This window comes from Taudactylus pleione, unplaced genomic scaffold (assembly GCF_031769625.1).
Source record: "Taudactylus pleione unplaced genomic scaffold, aTauple2 ptg000019l, whole genome shotgun sequence".
Lineage (NCBI taxonomy): Eukaryota > Metazoa > Chordata > Amphibia > Anura > Myobatrachidae > Taudactylus > Taudactylus pleione.
In genome coordinates this window covers 1266087-1289899 of record NW_028284421.1, presented here as the reverse complement: position 1 = coordinate 1289899, position 23813 = coordinate 1266087, and the positions used below count along the sequence as shown (strand labels likewise).

At 40.9% G+C, this 23813-nt stretch overlaps 1 protein-coding gene across 1 annotated transcript in view; it reads right to left on the bottom strand.

Moving 5' to 3' along the window:
* The window catches only part of UNC13C (unc-13 homolog C), a 718105-nt gene that overhangs the window by 308720 nt on the left and 385572 nt on the right, over positions 1–23813 (bottom strand). Inside the window, exon 17 of the mRNA XM_088444832.1 lies at positions 11390–11523. Coding sequence (XP_088300958.1) covers positions 11390–11523 — 134 coding nt within the window. The remainder of the gene's footprint in view (positions 1–11389; positions 11524–23813) is intronic.

Sequence of the window (23813 nt, the reverse complement as noted above, 5' to 3'; positions counted from 1 at the left end):
TGGGCGTGTACTGATAAATCTGAGAGGCGTGTCATAAACCTGATTTACATCCAAATGTAAATGAGCCTCAAAGCAGTTAGTAAGATCTACTTGTTAAGAAAAACACACTGATACTCTTCAGAAAATGCAGTAGCCATAGGGATCATTGTACTTTATAAGAAATGCAGGAAAATTATACTAATTATCCCATTTCAATGTATATATCTCTGGCTTTTTTTTTTTTATAAAACAGCTTCATAATGGGGGTAGGGTGTAATCAGGGAGGTTGTTAGACTGTTCAGGGAGTCAGGGAGATTGCTACTACTGTATTTCAGAGAGTCTCCCTGACAATCAGGGAGAGTTGGTATATATTGCTACATGTACCAGTACCATATTTAAAATGATTTAAACATGTCTATAGCAATAGCCAGGCCCATGACATAGACTATACTGACTCTGTTGATGGACATACTGCAGATCATCTATACTGATAATATTACCTGTAAAACAATTGCAATGGTATATGGAGAGTCACAGCCTTCTAATGCAGTGCTTCCAAACCATTGTGGGGGGAACTAGCAAGAGCAGTTTAGGTTTCAAGGATTGTGGGCCTTATTCAGACGCAAACCTAAAATGCGACCGGAGGATAAATTTGCATTTTATGACCTATTCTGAGTTGGCGGCAGAGGTGAAATAAGACCAACTTTGTGCGGGCAGCAAATGTGCCTCCTTTCCCTTGCAAATAACAGGAGCAAATGTGTCAAGATTATGATATGAGGTGTGGTATCTCTGGGGCCTATTCATCAACACTAAAATAACGTTTTTTAGGACATTTTCCTTAATTACCGTTATTTTAGTATTCATGAAGAGACTTAACACAGGAGATATCACTGATATCTCCTGGTTAAGTCCCCCTGCGTTAATTTCCACATTACCTATACATTAGTATGGGGATATGGAAATTATGCTATTCATCAAATTCTGAAAATGATATACTTTCGGAATTTGATGGAGTTACTATCCGCCACTGTGAGGTGGCGAATAGCAGGTGACACTTACCTGTGTCAGCGTGTGCAGGTCCCCCGGGGTCCTCCTCCGATGCTTTGGTCTGCCTTCCTCCGGCTCTGACTCCGGTGTCTGCTCGGACACTGTGTTCTCCCAGCAGACCACAATGAAGTTTAGAAAATAAAAACGGAGCCGGAGGCGTTGCAGAAGGCAGGTAAGTGCGGGACAGGGGGGAGGTATGCGGAGGGGGGAGGAGGGTTGGGGGACACACACAAAATTACCGCAGCTGTAGGCAGTGCTGCACATGCGCTGGTTTTACGGATGTAACAGCACATGCGCAGTACACATTACAGCTGCGGTAAGTTAGTGTAGAGAGGGAAAAGTATCTATTTCCCAAAAAGCTGTCATTGCAAAAATGACAGCTTTTCGGAATAGATACTTATGGAGAGGTGGAATGATGAATTCCTCCGGTAATTAGGTAGAACTCCATGCGGGTTCTAAACCTAATTACTTCCATCTAATTTTAAGTTATGATGAATAGGCCCTAAGTGAGCCCAAAATTGCTCCAATAGACAGTACACAGCTCATACACATAACTGTAAATGTCAGGAAAGTGAAAAGTACCACCCCACTTGGAGCCAATGAATAGCATAACAAGACGCAAATAAAACATGTTCATTCCGCATTAATAAACATGCAGGCAGCTATCTCCTTCCCAAATACAGTAAGAACATACTTTGTTAAAAACTAGGGATGAACGGTTCATTTTTGCCAAATTAGCCCAAGTTTGGATTTATCATATTGGCTGTCCAAAACACGTGAGAGCTGGATAACCAATAAGATGCCATTTGTGAGATACAAACATAACCAAGTAAAACCAAATGGATCATCTCTATTAGAAACTTGTGTACAGTAAACTGTAATTCTGCGTTCAATTTATACCAGCAGCACTTTTACTTAATTTGCATTATTGTGTGTGCCTAAGATTCTTTGAACTAATCAGATGAAGCCTGCAGTTGTTGTCCTCATCATTAACTTGTGCCAGTGTTTGATTATCTGCAAGCCTTGTTCCTGCAAACAAGTGTACAGTATATACATCTTTAAGTGACCATCTTGGCCAAAATTATCATGCGTTTACTATACACTGGCCACGTCCAACCCACAACCCAACTAACTTTCTGTAGGGAGTTGCAAGTGCAAGCTGCCAGGAAAAAACAGACGTGTATCATGTAAAGACACACAAGCACACTAATAATAAATAAAGCAAGTTACGGCCAAAAAAAGCTACAGCTTACATTTAAGTCCAGCTCTGAATGAGCTCCTGTTCCTGCAGTAGTCACTGTACTAACAGTCACTACTTTTAATTCAATATATTCAGACCAGGCTTATACTTGGGATTACAATGGGCATGCTATTCTGAGATTTATAGTTCACCAGCAACTGCAGAGCCTTAGGTGGCATATCCTTACTCTTTACCGTGTGATAGTTGATAGCAATAAACAAATAGACTAGTTCAATGGTTCCCAAACTGTGTGCCGTGGCACCCTGGGGTGCCTCAGGACACTTGCAGGGGTGCCTCAGGTTGGTGGTCTAGCACCAAATCAAATTATTTATAGTCAATGTAATGTAAATATGTGGACAAACAGAAAGACAAACCTGTCTACTACCACATAACTGAAGCTAAGGATGACAGGTAAGTACAATTTACTTGATTTATTTATTTATTCTGAATTTCTCAATAAGAATTTTTTGGCTTAGGGGTGCTATGAAATCAATTCTAATACTCTAGGGCGCCGTGATTCAAAAAAGTTTGGGAACCACTGGACTAGTTCATAGGGAGTTACAAGTGGATGTCAAGCACACATACACACACAATCCCGTAATTCATTTCTGTTTGTTTTGCATTTTATATGTAATATATAGTAATAAACTGCAATATTTTTGTATAGTCTGCCATAACCGTCCTGCAGCCATATAAGGATAATAGTCTCTTCTAAACATGGGAGTCATTCTGTCTTGTTCTAAAAATATAATCCGAAATACCTTGATATCATAAAAGTGAGTAATTCGGCCCATGTATGAGGAGAACATCCATCTTATTTTTGGTAGGCTGAACTCCTGTGTCTGCCTCTCTGAGGCCAGAGTGTACTATAAGTTATAACATAAAGTAGCTGCATATTATAAATCAATAGTCTCTACGTTTTCTATTACAATACATGACACCATCAAATCATGTGGTGAAGCAAATTCATCTAGATAACCACCACTGTGACACTGTGAGGCATACATAACTGCAAACCACAGTAACTGTAAGCCCAACAAAAGATAGACCACTCTCATAATTCATAATGATTATATCCAATTCAGATAGAAGAACCTCATAATATAATAGTATAACTATAATATAGTTTTATAATATAATATTAAAAGCCTTTAAACGATAACTGACCAAAACTACAAATCATTTTTGGGTGGAATTACATAAGTATGAGCATCTCACAATGCCTGTAACTGTCCTAGGGGAACATATATCATTTATTGCAAATTGCGATCATTTTTCCCTGTCACCGGAATTTGTGATTGTCGGCATCTATAATCTCTTCTCTATAATCTCTTCTCTATAATCTCTTCTTCCAACATAGAGCTGTCTTGGCCATGTAGTTACTTCTGGATTTCGGACAGGGTGCTTGAAATGCGCGTGTGCAGCCCCCGGATCTCTCTCTGGTGATATTTACAAAAAGAAACTAATAGGCTTCAATAGTCAACGCCATCTAATGATGGTGTTAGCTAGTGGGCATAAACTCTGGATTAGAGCTCCATAGAAATCCATGAGGACTGATGTGTTGCAGCAGAAAAAAATTGTAATATCAAGGTACAAACCCTTTATCTATGATCAATCAATTAAAACAAGGTCATTGCCTTTGGCATGTGGTTCAAATTGTTAGGTCACATTTAGGGGCATATGTATCAAAGCTTGATGTGAGATAAAATTGTGAGATATATATCACCAACCAATCATCTTTTTTTTTTTTAAAACATATTTTTATTGTAAAACCGCAATAAACAATATAACATATTGATCAGAAAATGACAAGACATCAACAGGACCACAACAGTGATGTGCAATACAATGTATCCATGAGGAACGTAACAGTACAGGAATTAAAATGGTGGTTCACCTGAAGACAAGGTTTCTTCATTATACCAGGCTGTAAGTTGAACTGCAGCTCGAAGCGTGTCTTTAACCTGAGGTGTTAATGTGTGAACATATGGGAGCCAAATATTAAAGAACTTCTCTGCTTCCTTGTCTTTATTAAGGGATAGTTCTAACCAATCCATATTAAATAGGTGCGTAATTCTAGGTTGTAAAAGACTGAGTGTTAAAGTGTCAGTGGATATCCATTGAGATAATATTGTTTTTTTCGCAGCTGCTGCAATCTTTGCTAGTAATAGACGGGCACCTCCAGGGGCACAGGATGATCCAGATGATGGTACAATATCCCACATAGCCCACTCGGGTGTTAGTTCAAAGGCAATTCCCAACTTGGTGGAAATATAGGTGTGTACCAAGGACCAGAACCTCTGTACCTCCGCACAGTGCCACATACAATGCATTAGATCCGCATCAGGTTGACCACATTTAAAACAATTTGAGTCTGTGGAAGTACCTGTGATGAGTCTTAATTTGGGGGTGAAATAGGCACGATGCAATAATTTATACTGCATTTCCGCGTATGAAGCCGAAATTAATTGCTTATTGAGTCTAACAAAAGATTTCAAAATGGTGGATAGGGGTATGTTAGGGAATGTGGAATGCCACTTGGCAAATCCCACCGTCTCCACTTCCAAATTTATTTCCCGGCGTATATAGGTGTATAGCATAGAAGTGGAAAATGACATAGAGAGGCAGCGAGACAGCACATCATCCAAACCATTTTTCCCAGGTATAATGGGAATTTTAGGGAGTAAAGTATTGACATAACTACGTATTTGGAAATATATAAATAAAGGGATTTGGATACAGGGAAATTTTTCCTGTATTTGGTTATGAGAGTAAATAGTCATTGTGGAGAGATCCAATAATTGATATATGTAACGCAATCCCTGTGTGTTCCAGGTTTTGAAAGTCTGTGTTAGAAAACCAGCATCAAACCCTGGGTTATGGCCGATAGGAAGGAACAAGGAGACATTGGGAGGGACTCTCATTTGAGTTCTGGCTCGGCGCCAAGCCAAGCATGTAGTATGTAGTAGTAGATTTTGTGCTACGTGAGGTGGAAAGGACAAGGGTCGTGTGTGTAGCAAACTAGCTAATGGCATTTCAACACTAAAAGATTGCTCTATTAGCGTGTCAGCAAATCCATTTGTTCCTCTAATCCAGTCAATTGCGTATCGGTAATTTGACGCAATAGCATAAGATTTTAAGCAAGGGAGATTAATTCCGCCTAAAGCAGGTGGTTGTCTGAGTTTGAATAATGAAATCCTGGGTTTTTTGTTCGCCCAAATGAACTTGCTGATCGCTTTGTTAATCAATTTTAAATCAGATTCTAAAGGAAGCAAGGGGAGCATCTGAAAAAGATATAAAATCCTAGGAAAAGATATCATTTTAATTAATTGACATCTACCGAGATATGAGAGTGGGAGATGTTTCCATTTTTTAAAATCTAAAAGTGTACGTTGTATTAAAGCAGGGAAATTGACTGAGTATAGGGCGGAGGGATGTGCCGGGATATTAAGGCCTAGGTATTTTAGAGTTGTTTTGGCCCATTTAAATGGGAAAGAATTTTTCCAGTTTTTTGTGACGTCCGAGTGTAGGGCCAAGGCCTCTGTTTTGTTATAATTTATCAAAAAACCAGAGATAATATGGAAGTCTTTCAGGATATGAAGGAGTTTAGGTATGGCAGAATGTGGGTTCTCAAAATACAGTAATAAGTCATCCGCATACGCGGAGACTTTCAAAGTATTATTTCCGATATTTATTCCCTGCCATTGTTGACATAGCAAAAAGGTGCGGATAAGAGGATCTATAGCCAAGTTAAATAATAAAGGAGATAGGGGACAACCCTGTCGGGTTCCCCTATGTAGTCTAAGGGATGGAGTATTCAGGCCGTTAACTGTTAGGAATGCTATAGGGGTGTGGTATATTGTTTTGAATAATGTAATAAATTCGGGACCAAAATTTTGTAGCTGGAAGATGTGCAGTAGGTGGTTCCACGACACCCTATCAAAGGCCTTGTCAGCGTCGCAGCTGACAAGGAGCGTTTGGTTATTTCTCATTTGGTGAGATTTAGTTAATCCTGCAATCAAATGTCGGACGTTGATCACTGAGTGTCGTCCTTTCATAAACCCAGTTTGTGCGGTGTGTATGAGATGTGGCAATACTAATTGTAAACGTTGAGCGATAATACCAGTGAGGATTTTGAAATCCTGGTTGAGCAGAGATATTGGCCTATATGATTGGGTCAGCGTAGGGTCTTTCTCAGGTTTCAAGAGAAGGATAATTCGGGCCTGGTTAAAGTCTGGTGGTGTTGAGGTTCCCTTCAATATTGAATTAAATAAGGAAACTAAATGAGGGGTTACAAGTGGATTTAATATTTTGTAGTACTCGGCACTAAGGCCATCTGGGCCGGGTGTCTTTCCGTTGGCCAGGGACTTGATAGTTAGAGCAACCTCCAACTCCGAAACAGGAGTTGTTAGGGAGTCGCGGGCCTCTTCAGAGAGGGAAGGTAGATTAGCCTCTTTCAAAAAGTTCATCCCCAGAACAGGGTTATCATCCTGTGCGGAGTATAAGTCTGTGTAATATTGTAAGAAAGAGGCCGCAATGTCCTCGTTGGTATGTAATGATCCTAGGGGACCTTTAAGAGAAAGAATGGGAGAGGATGTTTTCTGACTTCTCACTATATTAGCTAGCAGTTTGCCCGCTTTATTTCCCCAACGGAAATAGCGATGTTTCTGGAAATCTAGATAATATTGGGCTCTTTCAGTGCACAATGTGTCATATAAATTTTTGTTATTCAAATAATTCCGCTGTGTCTCTGTGTTGTTATTTTGCAGCATAATGGCATACGATTGTGATAGGGCGTTACTCAATTCCGTGAAACGTGTGTTAAGTTTACGGCGTTTATGGGAAACATATCCCATAATATGCCCTCTCACTACTGGTTTAGATGCGGCCCAGAACAATGATATGTCGCCAATATGAGAAGCATTATCATTATTATAATTAAGAAATTGTTGTTCTAAGTATTTTTTGAAGTCTGGAGAAGTGAATAAGTATGAGGGGAATCTCCAATTGAAGGAAGATGTTTTGGGGGTAGATAGTTGTAACGTGAACCATGTAGGCGCATGATCGGAGATGACTATGTTTTCTATATGAGATGTTTGAATCCTATTAATTAATGAGCTTGAGACCAGCCAGAAGTCCAATCTAGCTGAGGAGTGATGGGGGTGGGAGTAAAACGTGTAATCACGTGCTAAGGGGTGGAGGTGTCTCCATGGGTCTACTAGGGCGAGGGATTCAATTAGTAGTTGTAGCGTTGGAGATGTGCTGCCCCGCCACTCACCGGATGCTCCCGTTCTGTCCAGACTAGGAGAAAGAGTAGTGTTGAAGTCTCCTCCTATGACGAGGGCGCCTTCTGCCCAATTCTGGAGTCGGGCGTAGAGATCGGAGAAGAATGCATTGTTGTGACCTGTGGGAGCGTACAAAGTGACAAGCGTGATTAATTCACCTTCTAAATTCAGTTTAAGAAAAAGAAATCTGCCCTCGGTGTCCAGGATCGAGTCTACAACTGTGTATTTTAAAGATTTATGGAAAATCACCAGCACCCCTCTTTTTTTTAGATGTGAAAGATGCAGCTGTATAATCTTTTATCCATGAGTCTCTAAGAGTATTAGGGTCACCCTGTCTCCAATGGGTCTCCTGTAGCACTGCTATGTCAGGTTTAAATTTTTTAAGTTGTTGTAGTATTTTACGCCGTTTAATCGGGGTGTTTAAACCCTCTACGTTCCAAGTTAAAAATCTTATGTTTTTTTGTGTTTTAGTGAGATCAGCAATAGAGTGAGACATTGTGTTATCCTATACCTGTTCTGTAGATCAAAAAAATGAACCATCGTAAAGAGACCATCACGCTCTCAGTCCCAGCATGCAGAGAGCGCCTGCAGTAAAACCTTGAAAGTGCCATTACAAAAATACACATAACACAAAAACAAAAACATGACCTGCCATAATGTATGGAATATAACAAACATAATGCAGTCTTACAATTTTTGAAAATTTTAAGAACCAAAAAATAAGGCTCTACGGGCCTATTTAAACCCAGTGAGGTATAAAAGTATCGATAATTGAAAAAAAGAAATAAAAGAAAATAAAAAAGGGGATATGAAAGAGGAGGAATGGTAAATGTGTAAAAGGAAGGGGAGAAAACAACAAACCAGAGATTATCTTGACAATTCTGCCGTTGACGTTTAGCAGTTGTTAAAATAACCAGAAATCTTGAAAACAAGCATAAGATATATATTTCCAATAACAAACTCTCCATGTTTGCGATAGGAGACGGATTTGTACAATTAAATGTATCTTCTTAAGTCACGATATCATTTTGAGGAGTGATTTGGTCAGTTAGAGAGTCCAGGAAAGTCTTTGCAGACGATGGAGAATCGAAAAAGTGTTGTTTGCCGTTATGTAGGACTTTCAGCTTCGCAGGGTACATTAATGCAAATCTCAGTCCCAGATCAAATAATGCTTTACAAATAGTAGAGTATTCCCTTCTTTTCATTGCTACTTGATACGAGAAGTCCTGAAACAACAACAATTTGTGTCCCTGATAGGTGAGGCCTTCTGATTTGCGGTAGGCGTCCAGTATGCGAGTTTTGTCTAGGTAGTTCAACATTTTCATTATGACAGGCCTAGGTCTTCTCTGGTCAGAAGCACGGTCAGGGCCTATGCGGTGAACTCGTTCTATGATGAGGGTATTGGAAGAAGCCGAGCAATTGAGCTCAGAGGGTAACCATTTAGAGACGAAATCCATGAGATCTCTTTGCTTAACAGATTCCGGTAGGCCTATTAACCTTAAATTGTTGCGGCGATTCCTATTCTCTAAGTCTTCCAATTTTTCCTGCATAGCAGAGATCGCTGATTCCTGTGTACGTATTACGCTTTGTGCCTCTGTTAGCTCATCTTCAACATTGGAGATACGTTGTTCTGCTTCCGTAAAGCGTCGACCATGTTCCTTAAGTTGCGAAACTGCTGATTCTATAGCTTCTTTGAGGCCGGACAGTTTTTTGTCAAGCAAGGGAGAAAGAAGCTCAGATATTTCTTGGGCTTTAGCTATTGAGGCGGTACTAAATTGAGTCGATTTAGAGGTTCCGTCCAGAATATTGTCAGCTGGAGGTGAAGTAGGAGAGTCAGGAGATGATGATGATGGAGCTACATTTTTGTCTTTCCCTTTAGTAGTTTGACCTTTAGGTGCACGCTGTGGTCTGGCCACAAACTTCTCCATGGTATAGGGATGTGATGTGCGATTTAATCAGGAGCCACTAGGGGGAGCCCCAGGTGTTCAGGATATATATGACACTGGGTCTGTAAATTAAAACTTATAGTATGGCTTGTGAGCACTATCTTTGGACCAGACAAGACAAGATCACAGTATGAGGACCCAGCAACACCACCCTGCTCCCTGGTGTGAGCAGCAAACAGAGAGGATTGTGAAAGGAGGTAAGCGCTTGCTGCAGCAGCTTAATCAGGTCTCAAAAAATGGCGGCCGCGGGTGATGTGTGGCCAGCGGGGAGCTTGTAACTGAGGGACGTCCCTGAAACGGTGTCCAGGCGTCCCGCTTGTTCCTATGGGTCTAATAATAGCTCCGGTGGCTGTTGCTGAAAGTGGGGAGGGGAGAAATTATGCCCGGCCGCGATCCAAGATGGCGGCCGCGGGCAGTGCCGCTTTTCCAATGCGGCTGTACTCCGGTGTTGTGGGGCAGTGCGGGGGGCCGGGGCATGCGCCGCTCTTACCCGCGTTATCCTAGAGACCTCAGGGTGGCTTTAGGTGAGGCAGTGAGTCTCTCCGGCGGCGCTATGTCTCGGCTATATGGAGCCGGCTTGGGAGCCCATTAAAAGTGCGGCCAGGTCGTTTGGTCCGCCCACCGGAAGTCAAACCAATCATCTTTTAACTTACATTTTGCAGGCTGTGTTTAAGAAATGATAGTTTGGAGCTGATTGGTTGGTGATATATATTTTACAGTTTTATCTCACATCAAGCTTTGATACATATGCCCCTTAATGTGAAGATGGCAATAAAGAAAAAAAAGAATCTTGTGGGATCAACACATTCGGAACTAATGGCCTCAGTAATGTATTTTGTAAGGTCACTAGTTTACAACCTCATGAGTATCATGTAAATCAAGTAATGTTACAAAAGACCCACCTTCACTACTTGTAGGAGACAGGTGTACTTTAACTCTCCCATATCTGCAGCAGACCCTTTTACTACATATAGGGAAACATATGAAATGCAGTAATCCTATGAAAATAGCAGTTTTCAGAGCATTTGCCACATTTTTGCACATGATACCCTTGTGGTCAATACTCGCAGGGCTGACTTTTTCCAAATTTCTAGTAGTTTTGTCAAAGCCATTAGATTTCAATTACATTCCACCCAAACTTAACTAACAACATATACTGTAGGGCAGGGGTCTTCAAACTTGGCCCTCCAGATGCTGTGGAACTACACATCCCAGCATGCACTGCATAGTTTTAGCATGATGTTATATCAAAAAGGTGGCAGTGCATGCTGGGATGTGTAGTTCCACAGCAGCTGGAGGGCCAAGTTTGAAGACCCCTGCTGTAGGGGGTCAATTTACTAAGCAATGTTAGGAGACAGAGTGAAAAGTGATAAGAAAGTGATAAGGTGCCAGCCAATCAGCTCCCAACTGTCATTTTTCAAACACAGCCTGTGAGATCGCAGTTGGGAGCTGACTGGCTGGCACCTTATCACTGACATCACTTTTCACTCTGTCTCCTAACACTGCTGAGTAAATAGACCCCTTAGTTAGGAATTACCTTCTCCAAAAATGCTCTAACTGTTCACCAATGTTAGTGACACAAGGTCAATGCTTCCAAACTATTATTATAATGGCATTTTACATGTCCATTTGGTTTGTTTGTGCCATCATCTAATTGGATAAGAGGCTAAAAGGACATTTGGCAGACATGGATACGTACTGATGGTCATCCCTGCATGCTTGTTTCATGTACAGTGAAGATGACATGATTTACAGCAGTATCATGATGCATTCCGTGATGTAGTAGTTTAGAGATACACACTGCTTTTCAAATATCTTAAAAACACATTTTCTAAGCATCTGTAGCGCTGAAGTAAAGAATGATTGGAAAATGTTAATATTTAAATACTCACTGGTTTAAAATGGGAGTATAAGACGTTTTATCTTCATCAATAATAGTGACCATTAGAGTAATGAGATTGGGCCAGAAATCCAAGTTTTTGATTGTTGGACCTTGTTCTTCACGTGGAATGTCCTGTTTCTTACCCTGCAAGATATCACAAGCAAACATATTACTATCATATTGTAAATGAAATGCATACTGTAATTTATTCATCTATAAAATATAAGAGACCAATCATTTGCAGAAGATATCGCTATCTGGAAACAGACAACAAGATGCACATTGATGAGATGGACTAGCATGCCTGAGGTAGCTGCTTAAGCAGGGATAGTGTATCTGTAGTTGTATGAAAGATATAAGATTGATGACTAGAACAGAGACATTCTTGCATATGAGGATAGCACTGCTAAGGGAATGCAACACAAATATATTTACATCATGTATGGAAAATGTTTCTTTTACAGTACTGTAAATATACAGATTGCAACACAGAATGATACAAGTAATGATATCAGGGTTTATAAAAGAACAGTTAAACTCTACCCAGCACCACAGTCTCCAGCATTAGGCAGGGTCTGTTACCCCAACCTCAACCTAATCCAGAAGGAATACATGAGGTTTGTAGCACTAGCAGCACAGTGTCAAAGCCACTTCTGGCTAATTTAGTTTAACCAACTGAACTGTTATAACATATATCACAGGTATAAGGAGCATTTGGATCAGAGGATAATATTGTGTGCAGTTTTGAAAAAAAAAATGTGCAGAACTTGTTCAGTTCTAGGAACACCTTGCTTAGAACTACAGAGCAGAAAACAGAAAAGCGGTAGTATAATGGTGCACAGATTGATTCATTTGTAATTAAAATATAACTTTTATTAAGTATTCATCTTAACGAATACTTAAAAAAAGTAAATATTTTAATTACAAATGAATCGATCTGTGCACCATTATACTACCGCTTTCTGTTTTCTGTTGTATAATTACTTGCTAGTTGGTAGCACACCCCCTGTTCCTACATAATAGGCAGTCGATCTCCTGCTTTATAAATCGTTGGGAGTTATCGATTCGAGCCAGTGCGGTAGCCTCCTTTGTTCTATTCAAATTATAACTACAGAGGTAATAATTCCCTCCAATCAGGGCCCCGCACACATTCCTCTGACCCCTGGTGCTTAGCCTGTGATTAAGGCTGAGCTAATATCGACACTGCAAAAGGCATAACAGCCCGTGTTGCACTCATTACAGCTGATGGGACTGATTCTTCACACTGCCAGTAACCCTTTAGATGCTGACCCGGGGCACAATCAAAATTTGCAAAACCCCAGATTCTGTCTTATCATAAGGAAGGTTTTATTAAATAAAACATTAATTACATTAAAATGTTTGGTAACAGGTGGCTGATAGGTCCCTTAGGACCATGGGCATAACTACCATAAGTGCTTGGGGTGCAGCTGCTATGCGGCCCAGAGCTTAAGGGGGTCCATTCTCCCTTGTCAAAGTTACATGCGTTATATACATTTTGGTTGTACATAGGGGCCCTTACAAACTTTTGCTATGGGGCCTTTAAATACCTAGTTACCCCCTGCTTAGGACCCCTTGGCCTTAGGCGTCCGCCCAGACTGCCCAATAGTTAATCCACCCCTGCTCACAATGAGAAAAAAAAGCTGCAGTGTAGCATGCAGTGTACTATACTTTTTAAAAAAGTCCTTATTTTAAAGCCTAATTAGGGTTGTATGTGTCAATCAGTATTACAGTTTACCCTTGGGACAAATGTAGGGCTCATGAGCAATTACAATGAGTCAGTTATACCAGCATACTGTATACTTAAGTAATAGAGAACGGAATAGCCTTGTCTTCTTAGCATCAGTCATAATTCTAGGAATCCATGGCTTTGGGTACAGAGTTTAGAAGGAGTGAAAAGAACCCTACATTATATAATGTATTATAAGAAATTAATAAAGATACTGCAGTAAGAAAGGAGAAGGAATATTCAGATAATGAGACATGTTACAGAACCTAGAGAGTACAGTGTGTCACATCATTTGTGTGGTCTGGCCTGAAAATAACTTCAAACAGATTGCATATTAGTGAGGCTGTCTTCAGCTTCCCAGGCATTAAAGAAAAAGGAGTTTCTTAGAGGGCACTTGGGTGGTGAACTAGACTATGTGACAATGTACATCTCTGGACTAATGGCTTTCATATTATTATTACTTGGACCACTCTATCAGATATATTTATTAAATGAAGATAAGCTAGGCTTATCCCTATCTACTAAAGGATAATCTATTTCCCAGGGAAAAAAAAACAAACATATTTAAAGAAGCTGCAATTCTCTTATCATGTATCACTTATCACTATCACATCTAAGGATGGCTATAGCAGGGGCTGGACAATTTTTTTACATTTATTTAACTAAAGTATTTTTTTGAGGGGTAAAAACCTGAAGATTGTTGATCTTTTTCTATTTTATATACATTTTGCTAAATTGTTTTATTTATTTTTATTTATCTAAAGCGGAACTGGAAGCCTAAAATCTTTATCACTTCTTAATAATAAACAGATGTTTTTATATATTTTATATATACACTATATAGATCAGTGCCCTCATACTAATAAAAATAACAGTGACAGCATCCTGATAACATTTACGTTGGAAATTCTTAGTTCTTCACATTAACAATATGTCACTTAATCTTTCACTATTCTATTTTGAATACAGAGTGTAAGTTATTTGAGACATGAAAAATTATATTTTTTATTAATAATTACAATACATTACTTATTAATGGTAATATGTATATTCACAGTAGCTGTATAAAAGGGGAGATGTGATGTCAGTACTTCATTATGCACTCATAGTATTCAGGTACACTGAAAGGGTTGGTGGGAGGGTTCAGATTGCAAATGCCCAAACCTCTGTACGGGCGCAGGAGTGCAGGGGAGGTGTATCCAGGACTGCTGTGATCATACCCCCCTTCACTTTGGCACACACCATAGTAATGTACAGTATGCAATAAGGGGGTGTAGCCACCAAAGTCTTGACAGCCCTGCCAGTATTAGAAAAAAATAACACACAGCACAGTAATGGGAGTAGTCACCTAAGGTTTCTCTGCATTGAAGAAAATAATTTACCTTTATATGACCATGGTAGTCCTGGGTAATATCTTACGCCCCTAATTTACAGGTGGAGGTACAGTACATGATCTTAAATATGAGCAAATGGTCTGAACATTCTTGCTGACTATACACTGTGTAGTACTGATATAGTATAACTGAGCAGAGAGTGCAGCACAACTTTCACTTATCCCCTTCCTGTCTACATTAGTAATTGTTAGTTATTACATGACAGGCAATTGAGTAATCTCAATAGCAACAATTTTTATTCAGAACGACATGATTATAGTTTGTTAAAGAAATCTATCAAAATTTCAAGGGTCCATTAAAATCAATTTATACCCACCCCAAATATTGACCGATGAGCAGCCAAGTACATGTTTCTTGTTCTTCACTTAATGCCACATATTAAATCAATGACATGAGTCAATGACATCATTAGTTAAGGTTTGTACTGACAAGCTTTCCATTGTAGACAATGAATCTGTAAAACCTTGCCATGGAACCATCACTACTTTAGTTGTGTTATTATCTAAGGCAAGAACATTTTGTCCATTCTGTCCACATCAGAGAATAACCTCGGGCTAACAATTTGTTTTATCGGTTAATTAAAATAATGGCACTGCTATTGTTCACAGACGCATTATTAGCAAAGTTAGACATAGATCTACAGAAACGTTTACCAGAATGTAGTACTGTTGTATTAAGATGAACTTCAGATGAAGCGGCTTTGTGCATGAAACAAACTGAGGTTATCCCCATATCCCCAATTGAAGATGTCAGAAAGAATCATGTTCAGATGATTTGGATTTCCATTTACTGATCATCCAAGGTTCTTTATATACCTTTCATGGGAACTCAGGGCCTGACTCAGAGCCGGACGCTCTGATTCAGGGCACTCCTACCTAAACTTGGAGCGGCCTCTTGGACGCTCGCATGGCTGTGGGTTACCACCCACAGCTTATGCGAGCGTCTTTGATGATGGTCACGATGGTCAAGACCATCGCGACCATCGGGCCTGCGACGAGACCCTGCGGTAGGGTCTCGGTGACCGCAAGCCCTGGAGTGATTTTGGCTCTATCAGAGCCAAAATCACTCCCACTGACATCACTAGTGATGTCAGTGGGGCCAGACCCAGAAGTATGGCAGCCACGCCCCCGGCACGCCCACCAAAGGGGGCGTGCTGTCACTCACCATCGACAGCACGCCCCCTTTGGTGCGAGACCCTGGCTGTCGCTATCCGGGTCTCGCGCATGCGCACGACGGAGCTCCCTCCATCGTGCACATGCGCATTTGGGTACAATCGACCCGCTTGCGAGCGTCCTGCACTCGCGAGCGGGTCTGAATGAGACCCACAGTGCTTTAAATCACAGAGTGATATCACATTTTAATATACAAAGCTAAGTCTTATTTTAAACATATTTCTCTTGTGTTTCCAGTCTTTATCTGTACTTTCCAGCAGACGTGACATTTGCTATGGCAAACATCGACAAAACCCCTACATAGTCCATGAAAACAATGTCATTTTGTGTTTATACTGTATAAAAGCAGTCTTAATCTGTATCTTGGTTGCTTCATACAACATATCAGAATACATTTCTTGGTTGCTTCATACAACATATCAGAATACATTTTTGTTATTCCTTTTTGGTCTTTATGTAACGCATTCTGTAACCAATCCAACTTAAACATATAGAATAATTTTTCCTGGAACAGAGACAGAGAAGGTGGGATTGGGTGGATCAACTGGGATGTAGTCAAAAGGTCGACAATGACAGCAATATAGACAGTTATGATGCTGACAATGTTAAAATGTCGACAGGCAATGTGTCACCATTCTCAAAATGTTGACATTAGGGTTAGGCTGCGAGGGGAGGGGGAGAGTCACAAAACTGGGACTTAGTCATGCCAACCCTGTCCAGCAATGCTTTATTGCTCTGAGGGTCCTCTCCTAAAGTGTTGGGGTTTGTGCTGAGTCTCTGCTACAGCATTCTTTTGGTTGTTGGGGACCAGATGTTGAACCTAGGCTCCTCCTTGAGGATTTGGGCTCCAGTGACCCAGCTCTAATAATCTATCTGCAGCATCTGTTAGTAGATTCAGGCAGGCTACTGATTATTCACTGCTCTGTCCCCTGATTATTTGCTGCTCTGTCCCCTGATTTCTCAAACACTTGTGCAGGCTCCTTATCCTTACATTCAGGGTAAGGGGTTGAGTTCCAATCAATTGGTTTCAGAGGCAGACTGAGATCTCTGCAGGTATCACTGACCTCTCTGAAGGCACCAGTCATTTACCACATGGGTCTTACCCATGAGTAGACCTCTGATTCAACTACCTCTATTCTGCTACGACTAGCCCAGTCCATGGATCTGGAAACCCTAAATATGAAAGAAAGTTAGTGTTAGGCTGTATGCGTGTGGTGTGGAGGGGTATTGGTTAGACACTAGAGGAAGGGTTAGGGGAGAAATACTCACACGAACGCCGGAGGAACAGAGGACTGACCAGAAAGTCACAGTCACATGACTATCACAAAACGGAAGGCACTGGTGCAGCCATCGGGAGCAGGTAAGTCACTGCTGGGCCACCAGGAAGGATAGGTGAAATTTTAACTTGTTGACATATCACTGTTGACATGATCAATGTCAACATTATGACAAGGTTGACATTCACTTGTCAATGTATCATACCCGACCCGACCCATTTTTAGCCACCATATATCTAATAGTAAGGACTTTCCTACTGTCTTTTGTCAAATTTGCTGATGCTAAAGGGATCCCCAGAATTACCTAGGTAATAAATAGATGACATTCAGTAGCTCTGCCATAGCATAAGTATGGACTTCCAGCCAAAACTTTTTTTTTTGCCAGACATCTCTCTATATACTGTTGCTACTATATAAGGATGTTGGTTGTCTGAGACAACGCAGTTATTATAGTATTGTAGCATATGGAACTATTCCAGCCACATCATTATACTTGCCCAGTGGTTTCTGAGACTATGGGAATGTGTATAGTTTTGTAGAAAAGAGAAATGTTCCAAGTAAAGTCAGTAGGATTTAGGACAGGCCTGGCTCAAAGGTAGATTGTGATGTACCAGTAGCTGCCAGGGCACAGCCTCCTCCTGCTGTACCATGCCACCCCAAGCACCGGCTCCCTGCAGCACACTGACATTGAGTGACTGACTGATGTATTTATTTTTAAATAAGACAACCCCTTATATTATTAAGTAGTGGAGATAATTACAGTTTATTACAAATTTATGGTATGGGGCAATGTAAGAGATTGCAGATATGTAGCAACTCCGTACAGCTCAAAATGACTGGATGTGTTTTTTAAGTTTTATTTTGCTTAAAACTACTACTGTATGTTATGTATGTGAGAGCTGTTGTATAATACTACTGTATTTTATGTATGTGAGAGCTGTTGTATAATACTACTGTATTTTATGTATGTGAGAGCTGTTGTATAATACTACTGTATTTCATGTATGTGAGAGCTGTTGTATAATACTACTGTATTTTATGTATGTGAGAGCTGTTGTATAATACTACTGTATTTCATGTATGTGAGAGCTGTTGTATAATACTACTGTATTTTATGTATGTGAGAGCTGTTGTATAATACTACTGTATTTTATGTATGTGAGAGCTGTTGTTTAATACTACTGTATTTCATGTATGCGAGAGCTGTTGTATAATACTACTGTATTTCATGTATGTGAGAGCTGTTGTATAATACTACTGTATTTTATGTATGTGAGAGCTGTTGTTTAATACTACTGTATTTCATGTATGTGAGAGCTGTTGTATAATACTACTGTATTTCATGTATGTGAGAGCTGTTGTTTAATACTACTGTATTTCATGTATGTGAGATCTGTTGTATAATACTACTGTATTTCATGTATGTGAGAGCTGTTGTATAATACTACTGTATTTCATGTATGTGAGAGCTGTTGTTTAATACTACTGTATTTCATGTATGTGAGAGCTGTTGTATAATACTACTGTATTTCATGTATGTGAGAGCTGTTGTTTAATACTACTGTATTTTATGTATGTGAGAGCTGTTGTATAATACTACTGTATTTCATGTATGTGAGAGCTGTTGTTTAATACTACTGTATTTCATGTATGTGAGAGCTGTTGTTTAATACTACTGTATTTTATGTATGTGAGAGCTGTTGTATAATACTACTGTATTTCATGTATGTGAGAGCTGTTGTATAATACTACTGTATTTTATGTATGTGAGAGCTGTTGTATAATACTACTGTATTTCATGTATGTGAGAGCTGTTGTATAATACTACTGTATTTTAAGTATGTGAGAGCTGTTGGGAAAACAATATCAGTGCGCCTGTGTGAAGCATAGTGCCTGTGAGCCTGAATTAGAGGTGGACTCCATGTAGACACGGAAGCAATTTCTTATGGATTTACATCTGCAAAAATATACAGTCACTGTATCTAATGCCAGTGATTCCATAAGCAACTGCGATCGCCATTGTAAAGCTACGAGATTTTGCAGTAATAAAAATAAATTGCTCAACAGAACAAACATCGGCATAGTGTTGACCTTTGAATCAGGCCCATTGACGCTGGTAGATCACCACTAAGTAAGTGAACAAAGAGTAGATCCTAGGTCACAAAAGTCCGGCCACCAGTGGCGGATTCTACCAAGGGGTTGCGGGATTGCAAGTCCCTAGAGAGCTCTGGTCCTCCTGGCTCCAGCACCCCCCCACTCACCAGGCCGGCATGATCACCAGGCCGGCGCGATCATCACTAGCAGGGCAGGCACAGCACAGCAGGGAGCAGGAGACAGTCCCCGTGTTGACCTGCCCTGCATGTGTTTGCAGTGTAGTGGCTTCCTATTGGAAGCCCTACCTGCTAATCTCACACAGGGCTGGCAGTCTCAGGGGAGGAAACACCTCCCCCTGTGGGACTGCAAGTCCGGAGTGTGATAGCACAGTAAAAGCTTCCAGCAAGAAGCAGACACTGTATTCATCGCTGGCTGTAATATGCTTATAGCGGCTGCACACTGTGCAGCCCTAGAGCTGTTATACTCCAGCTGCACATGCGCTTTTTAAAAAAAAATGTAATCGTTCTCTTCCACAAGCTGGCTTCTGCGCACGCGCAGTACAAGATTAGGGACCCTAGTCAGCCGCAGCGCTGACCAAAATTGCAGCCCGGGCAGCCCCCCAGATTGGAAAAAGTAGGAACCGCCACTGCCGGCCACCCCTGAGTTAGGAAATGACTGGTCCTTTATTTCTTTTTGAGTTGTGTATAAAAACTAATGGGCCTTTCATTTTAGTTATAGTTTTTTTTTTATGTTGCTTGGTTAAATAATATTTGCTTTTAATAAAATATATATTATTTGGCGTATTTTAAGAGGGAAGCGGATTATAATACTTTTTTTAGGTAGTTGTTCCTGTTGGTCTTTGATTCTTCAGTTTCATTTTTTCCCTTAAGTCTGCAATATAGTGTGTGGAAAATTTATTTTTGTTAGTTATTTTTGGTTAGGTATAATATGATGTATCAACGCATTATTACTTTTGATATCTCCCATAATAAAACATAGTTATCCCAATGGTCTAGATTATTATTTACAAATTTGCAATGGTCATATATTTAACAATACACAACTAAAACTTCTGGAGAGGTAGACAGTGTTAAAAGAAAAGGGATTTTCTCGAGTAATAGAGGAATCAGTGAGAGCATATTGGAAAAAAAAACTTTGAAAGGAAATGTTTGAAAAACAACAGAGTACAATAAAACAGATTGAGCCAATAAAACAGTATGACTGACAGCTTGCGTCTGCTCACAAAAACGCAGGCCTGACACGGAGACAAGATTATTCTAACACCAGGGTGATCTTCAAGATCAGCATTGTGAGACTGATAGAGATTTCATTACTGGGCCATGCATGTTAAATAGCAGATGAGATTTATTTTTAGTACTCTTTCTCCAAGGTTGTTTCCACTATTTCTATCAAGATGAATTTCATTGTATCCTGTCTGCCATTCACTTCACTGCAGATATTTGGGAGGTCAGGCTAGAGGACCTCATCTATCTGTTTGAGGGAAATCAAACTCCTCTCACTTCTATCTTATTAGCATAGTGGCATAATGTCATGCACTTGGTTAAACAGACAAGCAGTACTTCCAAACTCTCTGCACTTGTTAGAAAAAAAACTATTAAATTAAAAATAGGATAGCTAGAGAGATACAATAGATAGATAGTAACTTTTAGGAAGTAATCCAACCTGACCCTAAATTATATAGTAAATCCCTCACCAAAACTCATTAGAAGATTGGTGATTAAAATGCTCCAGAAAATCCCCCAGAAGTCTCTTTAGCCCTTACTGAGTTGCAGAGGCACTGATCGGGTTGAGGGGGACTTTAATGTTGGATGCCATCTCTGTGCTTTGTTACAAAATTTTCAGTGCCACCAGCATACTTATCGGATAGCAGCATCAATTAGTGAGTCCCAAGATGAAGCAGAGCAGCGATGCCCTCCCCCTCAATTTGTGCCCTAATTATTCCTGCCCCCAGGGGGATGAGGTCAGAGCGGTGCAAGAAGTAGTACATATGTACATAATAAAATATACACCATCCATTTCTATATGGCATAATATGAATTGGCAAAAAACTACAAATTAGGACTGCGCTATAAAATACAGTATATCATCTCATATATATCGCTTGTTTGAAATGAATTCATTATCAAGGCTACTCTAAATATAAAAAAACAAATTTATTCACAACCTACAATAAATTAGGGGTGAGCGGGTTCAGAATTCCAAAATCCGAACCCCCCCCGATCCGAGCCGGGAACAGAGTAAGGCTCGGGTTTTCCCGCCTGGCTCGGAACTGAAATCGAGGCAAAACGTCACCATCCCGCTGTCGGATTCGATAAAAGGTCCCGCGATCGCCTCCATTTTTCATTCCGGCTGTGGAGTGTGCGTGCAGAGGGAGGGAGCTGGGAGCTAGTGTTGTGTGATACTGTTTGTTCAGTTGTGTGATACATTACATACTGGGCTGGCTGGCTACTGTTGTCCATAAAGGGGCTGGCTGGCTACTGTTGTCCATATAGGGGCTGGCTGTTGTCCTGTCCATAGGGGCTGGCAGAGGGAGGGAGCTGGGGGCTGTTGGCTACTGATAAAAATAATAAACTTAGTAGTACACTACTACTTATAGTTATATACATTACAATACTGGACTGGCTGGCTACTGTGAAGAGGGAGGGAACTGTTGCTGACGCTGGCTGGCTGGCTAATGTTGTCCACTCCATATACATACGGGCTGGCTGGCTGGCTACTGTTGTCCATATAGGGGCTGGCTGTTGTCCTGTCCATAGGGGCTGGTGCTGTGTTCAGGGGGTGCTCGTCCTTCAGGGGTGCTCTCTTCACCTACCACCACCACCACCAGTGTTAAAAAAATATATATATATTTTATTTTATGTGTGCGTGCCGTGTTAGCCAGCCACACCTGTCATCGGCGTATGTAGGTGCGCAGGGGTGCTGTGCTCCTATCAAGGGGCTGCTCCCCAAAAATACAAATAATTATTACAAGGTGTTGTCCTGTGTGTTGTGGTGTAGGCTGCTGCCCTTCTTATTCTTACATTACAGGTGCTGTCCTGTGTGTTGTGGTATAGACTGCTACTCTTCTTATTCTTACATTACAGGTGCTGTCCTGTGTGTTGTGGTATAGACTGCTACTCTTCTTATTCTTACATTACAGGTGCTGTCCTGTGTGTTGTGGTATAGACTGCTACTCTTCAATAAAAATAAAAAACTTTTACAGGTGCTGTCCTGTGTGTTGTGGTGAAGGCCGCTGCTCTTCTTACATTACAGGTGCTGTCCTGTGTGTTGTGGTATAGACTGCTACTCTTCAATAAAAATAAAAAACTTTTACAGGTGCTGTCCTGTGTGTTGTGGTGAAGGCCGCTGCCCTTCTTACATTACAGGTGCTGTCCTGTGTGGTGTGATGTAGGCCGCTGCCCTTCTTATATTACAGGTGCTGTCCTGTGTGTTGTGGTTTAGGCCGCTGAAAAAAAAAACTTTTACAGGGGTTATTCACTCCATAAAAATAATGGAGGATAAAATAAGGGAAGATCAAGAACCACTTCCTCCTAGTGCTGAAGCTGCTGCCACTAGTCATGACATAGATGATGAAATGCCATCAACGTCGTCGGCCAAGGCCGATGCCCAATGTCATAGTGGAGGGCATGTAAAATCCAAAAAGCCAAAGTTCAGTAAAATGACCTAATAAAATAAACTGAAATCATCTGAGGAGAAATGTAAACTTGCCAATATGCCATTTACGACACGGAGTGGCAAGGAACGGTGAAAGGTCCTTCCCTATGTTCATGACTAGATGGAAGCCCTCCTCCTCCCACTAGAAAAATAAAATGAGCTAAGCTGGCAAAAGCACAGCAAAGAACTGTGCGTTCTAATTCTAAGAAGATATCACAAATCCCCAAGGAGAGTCCAAGTGTGGTGGAGGTTGCGATGCCTGACCTTCCCAACACTGGACGGGAAGAGGTGGCTCCTTCCACCATTTGCACGCCCTCTGCAAGTGCTGGAAGGAGCACCCACAGTCCACTTGCTGATATTCAAACTGAAGAAGTCACTGTTGAAGTACAACAGGATGAGGATATTGGTGTAGCTGGCGCTGAGGAGGAAGTTGACGAGGAGGATTCTGTTGGTGAGGTGGTTTGTTTAAATCAGGCACCGGGGGAGACAGTTATTGTCCATGGGATGAAAAAGCCCAGCCCTGGGCAGAAGACCAAACATTCCAACTCTTTGGTCTGGAAACATTTCTATCCAGATCCGGACAACAACTGTCTTGCCATATGTTGCGTATGTAAAGGTGTAATAAGTAGGGGTAAGGACGTTAACCACCTAGGAACATCCTCCCTTATACGTCATCTGCAGCGTGTTCATAAACAGTTACTGCCAAATTCAGAAACTGTGGCTAAGACTATAAGCAGTCCAGGGACACCTAAATCCCTTTGTCCTGTTGTATCCAAGCACCTGCAAACCACACAGTCAACTCCCTCCTCGTCAATTTCCTCCTCAGTCAGGATTGGAAGTAGTCCGGCAGGCCATGTCACTGGCATGACAGACTCCTCCTATCCGGGATTCCTCCAGAGGATCCTGCATTGCTATGCCTACTGCTGCCGCTGTTGCTGCTGGGAGTCGTTCACCATCCCAGAGAGGAAATTGGAACACCACTACTTCTTTTACTAAGCAATTGACCATCCAACAGTTAATTGCTAGGAGGATGAAATACGACAGCAGTCATCCTGTTGCAAAGCGGATAACTGAG